General features: G+C 39.4%; 1 protein-coding gene across 1 annotated transcript in view; it reads left to right on the forward strand.

Moving 5' to 3' along the window:
- The window catches only part of LOC120539128 (neurogenic locus notch homolog protein 1-like), a 68,313-nt gene that overhangs the window by 23,856 nt on the left and 28,514 nt on the right, over positions 1-15,943 (forward strand). Inside the window, exons 3-9 of the mRNA XM_039768922.1 lie at positions 412-566; positions 923-1,045; positions 7,071-7,226; positions 9,710-9,895; positions 11,924-12,157; positions 12,243-12,395; positions 12,488-12,725. Coding sequence (XP_039624856.1) covers positions 412-566; positions 923-1,045; positions 7,071-7,226; positions 9,710-9,895; positions 11,924-12,157; positions 12,243-12,395; positions 12,488-12,725 — 1,245 coding nt within the window. The remainder of the gene's footprint in view (positions 1-411; positions 567-922; positions 1,046-7,070; positions 7,227-9,709; positions 9,896-11,923; positions 12,158-12,242; positions 12,396-12,487; positions 12,726-15,943) is intronic.

Consider the following 15,943-nt stretch of genomic DNA (forward strand, 5'->3'; position numbering starts at 1 on the left):
CTGCCCAAGGGAACTACTTTGAAGGGGATAACATTGATGTTTGAAAAAATAAAACTTTGGTAAATAAAAAATCAGTCTCATTACTTTTCTGCCACACCTCGTATACGGTTGAATTGATCATTCTTTATTGACACAGTAAGAGTGTGCGTGAGTGTACACTACAATAAGTTGTATCCTACCTACTGATCCTGCCATACTGAGCTATGGCTCCCCGAAAAAAGCAGATTCAAAAAATGGGTTGTAGGACGAATGGATGAGTCAATTGAATATTTGTCCTGTCTGCTTTCATCCCAGCCTCTAAGAGTAGAAGCTGGAAGGTTAGACTGTGGTCTCTTATTTTTACCTCCTTAGAAACCTAATAAACAGACACTCTATCACTGACCTGATCTGTTGTCTCTCTCTCTCCTTTAGATGCAGGCCTGAATATATTGGGGAGTTTTGTCAGCATCCTAACCCCTGCTCCGCTGGCCCATCTCCATGTGCAAACAGTGGAACTTGTGTGCCTTCCTACCCAAATGCCGCTTCTCCATCTAACTTCACTTGTGTCTGTGCACCTGGATGGACAGGTATGGTGGCACTGAATCTTATTACAAGTGTGAAGCAAACTAATAAAAAGGTATAGTTAGTGACTAAATATCTAAATGAAAAAATGGAATATAATGAGAGCAGCAGTGGGCTTGGTACCATTTCCAATTTTGGTTAGCTAGATAGAGTACAATGCAGGGTAATTGATTTCATCTTCACTATCAATGCTGAATATTACAATGACATCTGGCAGAGCAGCCTAATACAGTATTTGTTTTCTCAAAACCACAGTCTCTGTCTCTGTCATGTACTCTTTTAGGCATTATGACATTAATATCACGTGACATGTAACAATTGAATGTTAAGTAATATGTTATATTTAAAATTTGTCTCCCAGGATCTCTGTGCAGCATTAACATCCACCAAAGTGAGTGCCCGTTTCCAAGTCCATGTCACCAGGGTGCCACCTGCATCAATAAAATGGGTCAATTTACCTGTCTTTGCCCTCCTGAAAAAACTGGTGAGTCAGATCTGCCTCTATCTTTCAGCCTTGACATGTCCTCTGTTGTCTAAGACAGTGGATCCCAAACTCTGTCCTGGGGACCCCCAGGGGCTGCGGGTTTTTGTTCCAACCACCGTCTGTTTTTAATGGGACTCCTAGCCTAATTAAGTGAACTGTTATCTTCCAGTTTTGGTGTTTTGGAGTAAATGGAGAAATTATGAAATTAAGTGTGTTAATGCATTTTAATAAAAAATAAATTTGTATACAATATCAGTCAGTCAGTCAGTACCCAACCCACTATATCCTAACTACAGGGTCACAGGGGTCTGCTGGAGCCAATCCCAGCCAGCACAGGGCGCAAAGCAGGAAACAAATCCTGGGCAGGGCGTCAGCCCACCGCAGGGCACACACTAGGGACAATTTAGAATCGCCAATGCATATATATAATATATATATATTTTTTACTTTTTACTTACATTCATCCTGATATCGATTCCACCTTTCCATTAGCAGCGCTACGGACTTAACAACTTTCATCTCCCATGGCTCTTCTTCAACAGCTCACATAACACTGGGTGTGATGGCACATCATTTAGTCCATCCGTCCATCCATCTGTCCATTATCTTAACCTACTTATCCAGGGCAGAGTTGCAGGGCAGCAGGCGCCTATCCCAGCAATCATTACTTGCATAGCAGGATCAACACACAGACAGGGCTCTACTCACACAATTTAGCTTGAATTTTACAGGCCATCTTTCCATTATTGACCAATTAGAAGGTCTGACGCTGAAGTAATTGCAGTCTTTCAACATGCAGTGTTGGCCGCCTGGGTGTCTACTTGGCTTGTTTTTAATTGTCAATATTAGGATAGAATTAAGGGGGCATATTACACAGAATAAGGAGAAAATAATAGGAAAACAGCAAAAAAGAGTTAAGAATGTAAAGCTATCGCAAATAAACAAATCTTTATAAATGGTATATAATATAAAAAGTTATACTGCTGTGTTTTTCTAAATACAGAATAAGAAAAAAGCTAACTAAAGGAAATCATCCATCCTTCCGTTAATTATCCAACCCGCTATATCCTAACTACAGGGTCACAGGGGTCTGCTGGAGCCAATCCCAGCCAACACAGGGTGCAAGGCAGGAAACAAATCCCGGGCAGGGCGCCAGCCCACCACAGCAAAAGAAATCAGTTATTACCAATTATTATCATTTATTGTGAATCTGGTTGGAACAAAAACATGCTGCCAAAGGGGCTCCCAGGGACTGAGTTTGGGAACTCCTGGTCTAAGACTTTTTATATGATATGTATTATATGTATTATATAATATGCGATCAAGGTAATGTATGTCCCTGAAGTAAGGTGTCACAATGGTTATTCCACAAAAGTTAAACACCCTGCCCAGTGGCATTACTAGGAAGTCATCATCATAGTTTGGACATGTGAATATGCAGGGGGGACACCTGAATGCCAAAATAAGCTAAAAACAATTTGTATTAATTTTTCATTGGGAGGGCACTGCCACCATAGCCATGCTGTGTTCAACTTTAATCTGTATTGTTAAGAAAATGTTTATGTTGGCATGGTGAGTGACTAAAGTTTAAAAGTTTGGTTTGAATGTGTCATCAGATATCACATTCGTTTCTGTCTCATGGCTTCAACTGGCTGTTAACTGATTGGCTGATTTGTGTAACAAAGCCTTAAATTCTTTATTTTATCATTTCTTTTACTGATTCTTCACATAAATGAGGTACGTTTTATTCTCTTATTTCACTTTTAGCACTTATTAAGTCTTAATGTGTTGTCAATTAAGCAATTGAAGGGCAGAGGGAGAACCATTGTTGGACTTAGTTTAGGGTGTCAGATGGCATTACTTCGGCCCAGATTATTGGTAACCTGCTGCTCAGTAAGTAGCAGCCATTGAGCACATGTGAGCCCAAACTGCTCAAAAGTGCATGAGTGCACTTAAAGACTAAAGGGTGAAAAATGCCAAGGCTCATTTCCAGATGGGTCACAATGCCTGTGCGGAGTTCGACATGTCCCTCATTGTGAACATAGCAATTATCTTCACTCATCTCAAAGATTTGCTATTAGAATACTTGTCGTCTTAAACATTGACCTATTACAGCACATGGTGGATGAGGTCATGACTTTGTTCTGAAAAGACCTGGCATCTCATCCACAGTTGATTCCTTCTTTGCACCTTTAAAAGTTCATGTGCCACAACCCTGTAACAGTCCAAAACAGGTGAATGTGTTGTTTGGTGGCACAGAGGTTAGTGCCTCTGCTTCTTACTGCTTCAGAATCCCAGTTCAAATTCCTAAACACTCAATACCTGAATTTAGAATAATCGAGATGAGAACAGGTTATTCACCCCAACATAGCTTGCCATTCCTATCCACTTAATTTCTCCAAAATGATATCAAGTCGAGTTTTGAAGGTCCCAAGTCCTACTGTCTACCACACTACTTGGTAACTTATTCCACGTGTCCACGGCTCTCTGTTAAATGTGTGGACAAATATTTACCAGATTAAATTTTTTTTAATAAAACGTTATTTCCATTTATTGTTATGTTGCTTGGAAACATAACAATTCCCAGAATTCATGAGATGACAGACAACCTACTAGCCAAAGTATGTGAACATTTAAACATGGCTCCATGCTGTATCAATAAAACTAAAATATTCTAACTGTAGAAACACTTTAGTTATATGTCCAGAAGTTATTAACAACCAGGAAACATTTTATTAATTGTGCAGGGCTGGGGATACATGCAATGCATCGCAGTTTATTCTATGTGGGATGTAGTTAACGACTAAATCGTGAACATCGAGTACAGATTGTCACTGTTTTAGGCCAGCCGCTTATCGGTATATACCCAAAACGTAGGTATAATGGCCCAGCCGTCTATCTTCATAAACCTGCTGGCCTGAATGACAGTCTCAACATAAGTGTTATGTTATGCTACTGTTATGGTACTCTGCTCTCTAAATCTTGCCATCCCTTGCCGTAGTCGCATATTCTCAAATGGCCGCTGCACCTCTCTGCTCTCATAACCCGGATGGCATTCACTATATTAGACTCTTCTTCTTTCGGCTTTTCCCGTTAGGGGTTCCCGTGGCGGATCATCTGTCCGCATATTGATTTGGAAGTTTTACACCGGATGCTCTTCTTGACGTAACCCTCCTCATTTATCTGGACTTGAGACCAGCATGAAGAAACACACTGGTTTGTGCATCCCCTGTGGCTGAGTTGCCTTCACTATATTAGACACATAATATACCACTGTCTAGTTATGCTGCTACACTACTTATGCAAGTTATGCTATTTTTTTTAGATGCAGGTCAGCTTTGTTTTTATTCATAGGTTTCATTTAGATAATGGAAAGGATCTCAGTTGTACTGTACTTTAGCATGGGATCAACGCAAAACAATAGATGCTTAGTGTGCAGAGAAGTCCAAGCAGGAAAAGAGAGCATTGGCCCTTCTGCTCCAAGGGAGTTTTCTTTCCTCATGGAGTTCACCTTTGAATATTTGCATTACAGTGTGACAGGTGTACTACCTCAGTCAAATTCCCCAAATGTCACTGTGCCAGGTTCCTGAGGTAGTTTGAATGCTTGATGCCAGAAGTGAGAGCGCCACATGGAACGGGAAACATGGGACAATTGATTGGAAGCTCTTAAAAATGATGTGAAGTGTTCTTGTGCATTGCTTCTGGCATTAAAAACTGTTTTGAAGCATATCACTCAAAATTGCAGTTTTGGTGTAGGTCCTTATAATGGACCATAGAAAGTGATGAAAACTACAAGACTGAAAGTGGGACAGCTTGTTCTGTTTAGCATTAATCTGCTGTTATAACATTGTGGCTTATCATCCTAATACAATTAATGTATCGTGATATGGCTGTTACTGTTCTGCAGAGTGGTTTGTCACAGTGAAATGACCTGTTGTCACAAATATAACACACAAAACGTGCTCTTTCTTTTATGTTGCTTTGAAATGTTTCTTGTTGTGTGCCAGGTTTACCTGGTTTGTATTTAACTGTTTTGTTAACTTCCCCCTGTTTTGCATACACGTTTGTTCTAATTAGAAACCACTCATGAATATAAACAAGAATGATTTCATGCAAGTGCGGCACGGTGGTGCAGTGGTAGTGCTGCTGCCTCGCAGTAAGGAGACCCGGGTTCGCTTCCTGGGTCCTCCCTGTGTGGAGTTTGCATGTTCTCCCCGTGGGTTTCCTCCCAGAAGTGCTTTGGTGATCCTAAATTGTGCTTGGTGTGTGTGCCCTGTGGTGGGCTGGTGCCCTGCCCAAAGTTTGTTTCCTGCCTTGCTGGCTGGGATTGGCTTCAACAGACCTCTGTGACCCTGTAGTTAGGATATAGTGGGTTGGACAATAGATGGATGGATGGAAATGACTGACTGACTGATTTCATGCAGACATATGTTGCAGTGTGCAGGGACCTGCTAGAATCAGGCAGTATGTTGTAGTGGTTAATGCTTTGGACTTCAAACCCTGACATTGTGGGTTCAAATCCCGCTACTGACACTATGTGACCTTAAGCAAGTCACCTGACCTGCTCCAATTGGAGAACCAAAAAAAGAAATGCATCCAATTGTATCATAAATGTTATAAGTTGCCTTGGATAAACGCATCAGCCAAATAAGTAAATGTAGAATCATCATATTGATGTGATTATATGAATTAATCAGTTTCAGTTAAATTAAGCATTTATAAAGTGCTTTAGAGGTGATTACAAAATACTGAGAGATATATTGAGCATTGCAAAATTTTTTATATGATAAACTGTGCTATTAAATATAATAAATCTCATTAAAATGAAACAGACTCATACATGTTATAATATGCAGACTTACTGCTACATCCAGAAAATCAAGCTTAACATTATAAATCAATTTACTTACCAAAAGGAACGACTGCCATCATTAAGCAATTAGAGCTGAGTAAATTACGTTGTGTTTCTGAAACTGCAGCTCGAGACGATTTGATTGATTTCATTCAGCTCTGTCATCAGTTTCCTTTTAAACTGCATCAAATTGTCACTTGAATATGGCGCTATTTCAGTGCCACTATTCTGAGCACACGTAAAAATATTGAGCGACGTAAAAAGATTGCAAGTGCAAGTGTTGCATTTTGAAGAGAAATTTATTTTGAGCGCATAAAAGCTGAATTTGAGTGAACAAAATTCATTGCTGCGTGCAAAAATGTATTTCAGTGTTTGCACTTATCCATATACACACACACAATAGCACCCCTCTCGCTCAGTTTTTCATTTGCGCTTGCTCGCATGTGTTGCTTGCGCCACAACATTCTCTGCTGCGAAGCCAACTCTCTATACACCGTTATAAGTGTGCTACAAAACCAACCAATCACAGACTTGGTTTCAAAAATTCTGATTGGTTTACGGTCTCCAATCAGCTCGCTAGCTGCTGCATTCCGACACCGGAAACACTGTCCACTCAGCCTCGCTTCTTGCAGATAGAGGGATAGTCTTAACAAATAATATATTTTAAAATAAAATAATTAAAGATATTATCCGCAAATTGGGGTTTAATTGAGTTTAGCTGGATTTAGCTACATTTCGGACTGTTTCCGAATGCAGCAGCTAGCGAGCTGATTGGAGACCGTAAGAGCCAATCAGAATTTTTGAAACCAAGTCTGTGATTGGTTGGTTTTGTGGCACACTTATAACGGTGTACAGAGAGTTGAGCGCTTGCAGCAGAGAATGTTTAAAGCGCTAGCAACACATTGCAGCAAGCGCAAATGAAAAACTGAGCGAGAGGGGTGCTATTGTGTGTGTGTATATGGATAAGCGCAAACACTGAAATACATTTTTGCACGCAGCAATGAATTTTGTTCACTCAAATTCAGCTTTGTACGCTCAAAATAAATTTCTCCTCAAAATGCAACACTTGCACTTGCAATATTTTTTACGCGCCAGAATAGTGGCACTGAAATAACGCCATACTTGAACATCCTACATAAGAAACTCATTTCTACTGTATGTCTATTCTTGAAGGTCTGAGGTGCGACATAGACAATGCCTGCCTTTCCAGTCCATGCCATGAAGATGCCTCCTGTAACATCAATCTCGTGACCGGCGAGGCTGTCTGCATCTGTCGTAGCGGCTTCACTGGAGCAGACTGCAGGATGGACCTGGACGAGTGCAACATGGGTGAGCTGATGGAGCTTTGTAGATTAGGAGCTCACCGCAATACAGTATACTCTGGCCTGTCACCTTGTTATCTACTCTTTGGTAAAGCTCAATTAAAAAATGTTAAAAGCAGCTTTGAATGAAGGCATTATGGATTGACAAAGCATCAATAATTACAAATAAACTACAGGTGCCCTTAGCATTGGGATTACAGAGGAAGATTAAAAAAAAGAAAAGATGTTTATAATTATTTTTGGTTTCACACCACTACTACCTCAGAATGTGTTTTTTTTATTTTTTATTTATTTGGATACTGTTAAACATGTTCCCCCACATACACACACACACATGTTTTCTCAGGTCTGTAACAGTTTTGATGTTTGTGTAATCAATTCTTGATTTTAAACTATTTTCAGATCTTTGACTAGAACAGTTAATTATTAAGTAATGCTATACTACAGTAAGTGTATCATTTCAGTCACAGTGGATTTACTGGAAAGTCACACAGTGTATGAAATAAGAAGTAAATCTTTTTATAATTTCTGGAAGTTCATTGTTGTAGCGCCATATTGGATGATTACTTCAATGCACGTTGCACAATGCTCACCTTCATCAGTGAAACCGGATGATTTTAAAAGTATTCATTGATTTTTATATACAAAGGTTTGAGCTAAGTTAGAGCTGGATGGACATATATCATATTTAAGATACTATAGTATAAACTTCATTTTTAATGGTTTTTAAAATTTGTGAGCTAAATAGGGATCCTGTTATGCTGAATGCCAAGAAAATGTCCAGACTTCCTTATAACTTTAATATAGAAAAGTAAAGAAAATAAGATAATCTCACTTAAACTGAACAAGAGCTGGTTACTTTATCTAATATTTTGAAAGCTTGAGAAAGAGCTTCAAAGACGCCAACAGTCTTTGCTCTGTAAGAGATGGTAACACACTCAGTAGGTTATCCAGTCTTTAGCTTATTCTTTAAGTTATAAATTAGCACAAGTTCAGGAATGGCCAACTACAAAGTGTTAAGATTTTTGGTCTTTTTTTCTGACTACAGGTTTTGATGTCTGTTTTGGTTATTTCTGATTTCCACAAGCGCTGCCCTCCACTTGAGTAACAATTTGCTCATTTGGGATCAACTGAAAACCTGTATATTTAACTTAGCTTTATTACCAAAATCTTTTCTTTCCTTTGTTTTCTTTTTTGCTTTTACCAAACCCATTCATAACAACAACCATTTATTTATTGCATAGCCTAAAATCACACAAGGAATGCTTTAATGGGCTTTAACAGGCCCTGTTTTTTTGACAGCCCCCACAACCTTGACAAGACAAGAAAAAAAGGAAGAAATCTTAGGAAAGACAATTCAGAGAGAGACCCCCTTATGGGGTAGGTTAGGCATGCAACGGGTGTCAAAAAATGGAGTAAATGCAATACAACACACAAAACAGAACACAAGCAATCCTCTTCACAGAGCTAGATGGTCAATCTATCATTGCCACCTCAGCAATACAATACAACAGAACAAACTGCAAGGCAGAATGCAAGAATAAATTACACCACTCACTAAATACAGAACTGTCACATATCAGGATACAGATTTGACCAAATACATCAAAAACAAAGTAGAAACAAATTAGCATAAATGAAAAATTACATCTGTCCATCAGTTTATTTTAGAACAACAGCCAAATTATAACAAAAGTGAATAGAAGAAAAAACAATCCATATCAATACAGTATGTTTCATATATGACCCATATATATGATATATGATATATGATAATAAGGGCTGTTAGGAGACCCGGGTTTGCTTCCGGGTCCTCCCTGCGTGGAGTTTGCATGTTCTCCCCGTGTCGGCGTGGGTTTCCTCCCACAGTCCAAAGACATGAAGGTTAGGTACCTTGGCGATCCTAAATTGTCCATACTATGTGCTTGGTGTGTGTGTGTGTGTGTGCCCTGCGGTGGGCTGGCACCCTGGCCAGGATTTATTCCCTGCCTTGTGCCATGTGTTGGCTGGGATTGGCTCCAGCAGACCCCCTTGACCCTGTAGTTAGGATATAGCGGGTTGGATAATGGATGGATGGATGGATGGATAATAAGGGCATCTTTTCACAAGTCCATAATTTGAGATATATATGCATTTTTAGACTTTAAATTTTAGCACATTTTACTCCATACGGGTATCGGGTATAAAGGCTCACTCACATGGTCATAAAGTAGTATTTTCTGCTAATCTACTAACATTTTACCTGGCCACATGAAATGAAAATGGTCCAGTAGCATCCATTCAGGGACAATAAAATGTTCATGCCACATTAATCACAGGCGTAATCATGAAGTTTTTTCTCTTATATTAACAATCATTGAGGCTTTACCAAGTAATTAAGAACTCCAAGAAAAAACTGAGAGCTGAATGGCAAAGCTGTTCATGATAAAATGAAGTAAAGCAAAGAGCACTGTGATATCTAACATGTCTGATTTTTCTCTGCACTTAAAGGACTAGGACCCTGTGAGCACGGAGGCAGTTGTGAAAATACAATTGGCTCATTTGTGTGCAGATGTCCCCCTAGCCACACCGGCCCACGCTGTGACAGATACCTCAACATGTGTGAGTCTCGCCCATGCCAGAATGGCGGCAACTGTTTAGATCTGATGGGAAAGTATATCTGCAACTGTCAGCCAGGTAAGTGGCACACCCAGGATGTTTTGACTTTTTATTGTTTAAATTCCTTTAGATATTCAAGTCTGGGCACCCAGACAGCTCATGTCATGATGCACCAGGAATTCAGGCACAAGACAATAATGATTACGTCATTGACTTCTACTGTACGCATTCCAATAATAGCAGGTCATAGCAGGACTCAAAACAAGTTACAAGTAAAACCTTTACACATGTCACTAGTACATTATTTAAATCAATAGATCTTTGGTTCTTACCTACATGGAATACATAAAGCATATTACTGCACTGTTAATTGCTCTTTTTGCTGCTCTTAGTGTTTATTTTCCCTCCCACTATTTCCAACAGAACCATTTCCAGTTTTTTCCATATTCTTTGATAATTCACTTATGGATTGAATTTTGCAAGTCATGCAGGACACCGTGATGTAACGTGTGCTTGTGACTGAAATTTGTACAACAGCAAGGGCTAACTAAAATAAAATCGGAACAACTACAGTTGGCATTTAGAGACTAAGATGCTTTGTCTACAGTGTTTTATCTACATGAGTATTAAAGCTGAAATCAATCCACTTTATCACCTTGGACTCCTTGAAAGTGTTTTCATTGACACAGAGTCCATGTTCAGGGCACCACCTGTAGTCTTATTGAGCGATTTTATGCATGCCATTTTATTCAGTTCCAGATTTGATACATTGAGGATTCTTTTTTCAACGTTTGTTTTTTATTTTGACTCAAAAATTCTTATTTTCTGCGCTGGGCTGGCGCCCTGCCCAGGGTTTGTTTCCTGCTTTGCACCCTATGTTGGCTGGGATTGGCTCCAGCAGACCCCCGTGATCCTGTAGTTAGGATATAGCGGGTTGGATAATGGATGGATGGATGGAACTTCTTATTTTTATTGCTTTCGTGACGTTCTGAGTGTTATCATGTGGCCAATTCAGTCACACTATTGACGTCACGAGAAATGACGTCATAAACATTGTGACGTTTGTATCACTCGCTATCCCTCGGTGGATCCACTTAATAAATCTCTCAAGGACTGTAGTACCTGTAGTTACTTTCAATTCAAGCAATTCAATTGTACGACTTTGAGTTTTACTTTGCCCTTCAGTTTTGGTGGCTCAGTCTCTTTGCATGCTCCTAGTGCAAATTCTCCATTCACAGTTGTCCTGCGTCCTAGAATAGCTGATTTGTTATACAGAATTACTAACACTGTCTCAGGAATATTAACGTTAATAGTTGTAAGGAATCAGAATTACAGAAGTGGGTAGACTGAATGTTTTGCTGATAGTGTTTGTTAGAACCATTGAAACAAAGCCTGTAAGTATTATTGTAGCTGATTGGTTAAATATACATTTTTAGCAAATTCAAGTTCTTTACTGCAAATTTGTAACTATTTGTAACTGACTTCTTTTCATTTTCACTATGACTTCATAAAATCAAAATAAAATTGGAGCAAGGGAGCAGAACAGCAATAAATCCGAGAGTGTGTGTCACGTAACGCCAGTCTAGACAGCCTTGAAATTTATTTGGGGATTCCAAGTTCCTTCTGAAAATATTAGTGAAAATGAAATGATCAGGCTTACCCTAATTCCAAGTGCTGTTTTGGTGACATTAGCACATTGCTAAGACACCACATACAAATACATACAAATTAAAGATTTTAAACAATGGAAGACACTTGGCTAGTCGGGTGGTAGACATTTCCCATTCATCTGACCATTAGAGGTCCAACAATCAGTTCTTTTCTTTTTAAACGTAGACACCATCAGGCCATAGGATGTTCTATCTACCTAGCAATAGAAGGATGATAGGAAATATGTCCTAGAAAGAATTCCAGTCCGCTACAGCTAGTTAATCCTGTTGATTCTTGCTTGTGATCTTGTCATTGCTGTTTCTTTGGTTCAGGTGTTGTCCTGTCTTACACTTGGCATTCATACCAGAAAAATGATTAAATTATAAAGATCCACGGATGATGAATAATGCTCTAGTATTACAGCATCTGATATCTTCTGTGTGCTAAACCCCACAGGTTTCACAGGACGGCAATGTGAAACAAAAGATTTATGTGTCAGTAATCCTTGTGTTTTTGGAACCTGCGTGGTAAAACTGAGTGAGGTCTCCTGCCAATGCCAAGTTGGTTATACCGGACAGCTCTGCAATATCAGCATTGATCCCTGCCACAGCTTACCCTGTGCCAATGCAGGACTTTGCAAAGATCTGGGAAATCAGAAATATGAGTGTGCATGCCAGCCTGGAACTTCAGGTAATAAATTCTGAACATCTCAATGTGAGGCTCATTAAGTGTTGCCTGATATGCCGAGAGATCCATGAGTTTAGTCTTTTTTCAGGTCCCCAGTGTGAAATCATCATTGACAGCTGTGATTCACATCCATGTGACAATGGAGGAAGCTGTGTGAGCAGAGTAGGTGGGTTTGAGTGCTCCTGCCTGGAAGGCTACTCGGGGACCCAGTGTGAAGAACAGCTGAACCAGTGCAAGCTCAGTAAGTAACAAAGTGCAGCAAGCAGTTCTGTTATTTAAAGCAAAGAGGCAGTGCAGTCCTGACTAATCACACATCCCTCTTTACTCATTCAGACCCATGTCAGAATAGTGGACAGTGTTCACTTGTCAAAGGAGTCCGCAAGTGTACATGTCCAGAAGGCTACTCTGGTGACAGCTGCGAAGATGTGCAGGAGCTGGATGCTTGTTCTAGCTTCCCTTGCAAGCATGGAGGGACTTGTCGACTTGATGGAAATGCAGGCTACCTGTGTGAGTGCAGCACTGGTTATGGTGGAACAAACTGTGAAGAAACAAGACCACAGTGCAGTGCCAGGTAAACAAACAAAACTACCACCAGTATCCATCTGAAATATCCTCATCTTTATTAGAGAGCAGTTTTGTCAGTCTGGGTCCCAGTATGCCATATTTTTTTGACTGTAAAAACTCCAAATATGTTGCTGTCTAACACACACACATACACATAAAATGTTATCCAACAGCAGAAATATGTTTCTTACAGGAGCAGATCGGTGTAGATGGCGTATACTTGTTTATAGCCAAAAAATAAATACAGTGAAATTCTACTCCAGCGCTGCTTCTCTGTTCTTGGTTCCTAACTATAGGGTGGTCCAGATCTAATTATGCAACTTTTAATGCAATGCAGGAAACAATACAAGACAAAAGAATTGTTCAAAATATCTTGTAATAAACAAAAATGAACGTTCATTGAATTAATTCACTGATTTTCCATGTAATGTCATGTAATTTTTTTCTGAATTCTCTATGTAATAAACTTAATAAGTTATAGTGTAATGAAAATTGCATAATTAGATCTGGACCACCCTGTATTGTGGCTCCATAGAGAGGCAAGGAGATTTGCTTAGCTTCTGGGCCTCTTTACTTGATTTTTGGAATATTTAAAGTATGGTTCCTTGTTTCATTATTTTTTATCCTCAGAATACAAATATGATGTTGTTCTGTGCAAGCTTCTCAAAGCAAATGAACTTATTTCAAAATTCTATCAGTTGAGAATAACACAAAGTCTATGTGTATGAAGATTTAAACAACAAAAGCAGTGTGACAATATGCTTTGACTATTAGTCTTTTGTTAATACAATGACTAATAGCTATCAAAAAACTCTTTTTATGCATCATTTTACTATAGAAGTAATGGGCTGCTTTTCTATGTGGTTTAATTATAGAGATTCTAATGTTTCAGGAACTGTTTACTCATATTAATGGAAATCCCAGAGATTACGTACCTAAATCCTTGAAAGGCTATTATATGTGTGCATAGCATCACCTAGTGGCATGTCATGAATCACCAGGCTCATTTAAGCTTTGGCTGTCTTTGAACTCCACATAAGCGTTCATATGGCTGAAATCCTCCTAATGGCCTCAGGTGCTGTAATATGTTAAGTGACCTGGAGTGCCACTCATTATATTACATTTTTCTTTGTTCATCAGTTTATATTTTCAGAGAGAGGAGAGGAGAGAGGTTAGGAGTAAGCACTGATACAGTTTGTTGCCGCACCCACTACACAGCAAACCACCTCAGGATCACAAATTAGGACCCAAACACAGCCGTACAACAGGTGACGCCTTAACACCACACTTTTTTACAGTGGCTAGAGTGCCAGTCCTGCCACCAACCCCCAAGTTCTCCCTGCAAGAGCAATTGCAGGTTAAGGACCTTGCTTTTCAGAGGCTTCCAACAAAGTTTTCAGAAATGTATTAACTACTTCTTAAAGGCAGAAAGCCTGTATGCTTCTTATATTAGCATTCTTCACACTAAATTAGGACACGGTCATTTAGATGTCCTCTCCCTCTTAATGTCACCGCTTTAAGTTGTACTTTTTAGCTCATACTTCAGTGATTCCAATATGACTGACATGTAAAAAGAAGTTAGCCTGAAGTATTTTAGCTTCAAAGACAGCTGGGCTGGTTCAAGATCCCTTACCTGGTTAGGAGGCCGACCCAATATATAGGTAGGGTAGTCATTACTGCAGCCAAGAGATAGACAGAAATGGATATGCTGGCATCCCAGAAGTACTTGATCAAGGATCCGTAACTGGACAGAATGCTAGTACAATGGAGGGTTGAAGGAGAAAACCTACCTGGGATAGATAGATAGATAGATAGATAGATAGATAGATAGATAGATAGATAGATAGATAGATAGATAGATAGATAGATAGATAGATAGATAGATAGATAGATAGATAGATAGATAGATAGATAGATAGATAGATAGATAGATAGATAGATAGATACTTTACTAATTTACTCCCCCAAAACACTAGACAGACTCCATGAGTTCTGCCAGGTGGTGATGCTGGGCTTACCAGTGCCTATTCATGGGAGTTCCACCTAACCCAAAAGTGCCATTGAGGAACAGTGTTACAGCCCTGGAAGTACTCCTGGGTCCTGCATAAAGGAAGTAGCTGGTCTGAGAGGAGAAGAGAAGGAGAGGGGGATTAAACAGTAGAAGAAGAATAAAGGAAAGGATTTGTTTATGTGGAGTAATTGGAAAAGATGTTTTTGGAAATATACTGTGTTAAATAAAAAACATTGATTATGAATTTGGGTTTTGCCTGGGTAATTGCATCTGGGGTTTGAGGCTTAATGGTTCTTCCTAGAGGCCACTATATATATAAAATTGCCTTACATATATGTAAACAGGGAGAGATCATACATTTACATTTACTTTTCAGACATGAGCACATTTAAGATAAGATTCCATCAGATCAAATTCACTTTCCGGAAAGGTGACTTCCCTTTTAGGGTTAGATTTGGGGTTGGAGTAACTTGGGTACTTCATACAACACTGCTCCACAGGGTAGTGTGCTAAGACCCATGCTGTACTTGTTTTTTCGCAATGACACATCCCCAAGTCCACCATTAAATTTGCTGATGGCACCATTACAGTAGGACTGATCACCAGTAATGATGGTGTCAGGGGATAAGTCTCACCAATTAGTCACCAAAACTCCCATCTACAAAGGAGTGGATGTTGTGGAGAGGACGAATAGCTTTAAATTTCTTGGATTTACTACCACTGATGACCTGCAGTAACACAAAATATCTGAGTTATGGTAAAGAAGATGTCTCCATCTGTGATATCCATTGTCAATTTGTAAAGTGAAGTCTATCCTCATTGGTGTTATTATGGTGTAGGATTTAGACATGGTGAGGTCCTAAGCTAGAGGGAACTGCAAAGGCCTTATTTGGCAAGTATTCACAGAGAGTGGGGCTGTGTAAGAACTGAGCTTAGCACAAATGCTGCCAAGATGCACAATGAACCCATGTGGGGTTGTGCCAATTATAATTTAATAATATGCATTTGAAAAGGTAGCAAATAAAAAGAAGTATGTAATTGTGAGAGTCTGCTTCAGACTAGAAGCTGGAGTTTGTTTAGGTCTAGGATGGATCAGGCCCTGGCCATGTTACAGTACCTGTTCAGAGCAGGACTGCAAAACAATACAGATGGTGGTGATTCCAGCACAGAATATAACTGGCACATGGGTGCCTTCTGTTCAGGACATGTAGAAC

Source organism: Polypterus senegalus, chromosome 11, assembly GCF_016835505.1.
Source record: "Polypterus senegalus isolate Bchr_013 chromosome 11, ASM1683550v1, whole genome shotgun sequence".
Lineage (NCBI taxonomy): Eukaryota > Metazoa > Chordata > Cladistia > Polypteriformes > Polypteridae > Polypterus > Polypterus senegalus.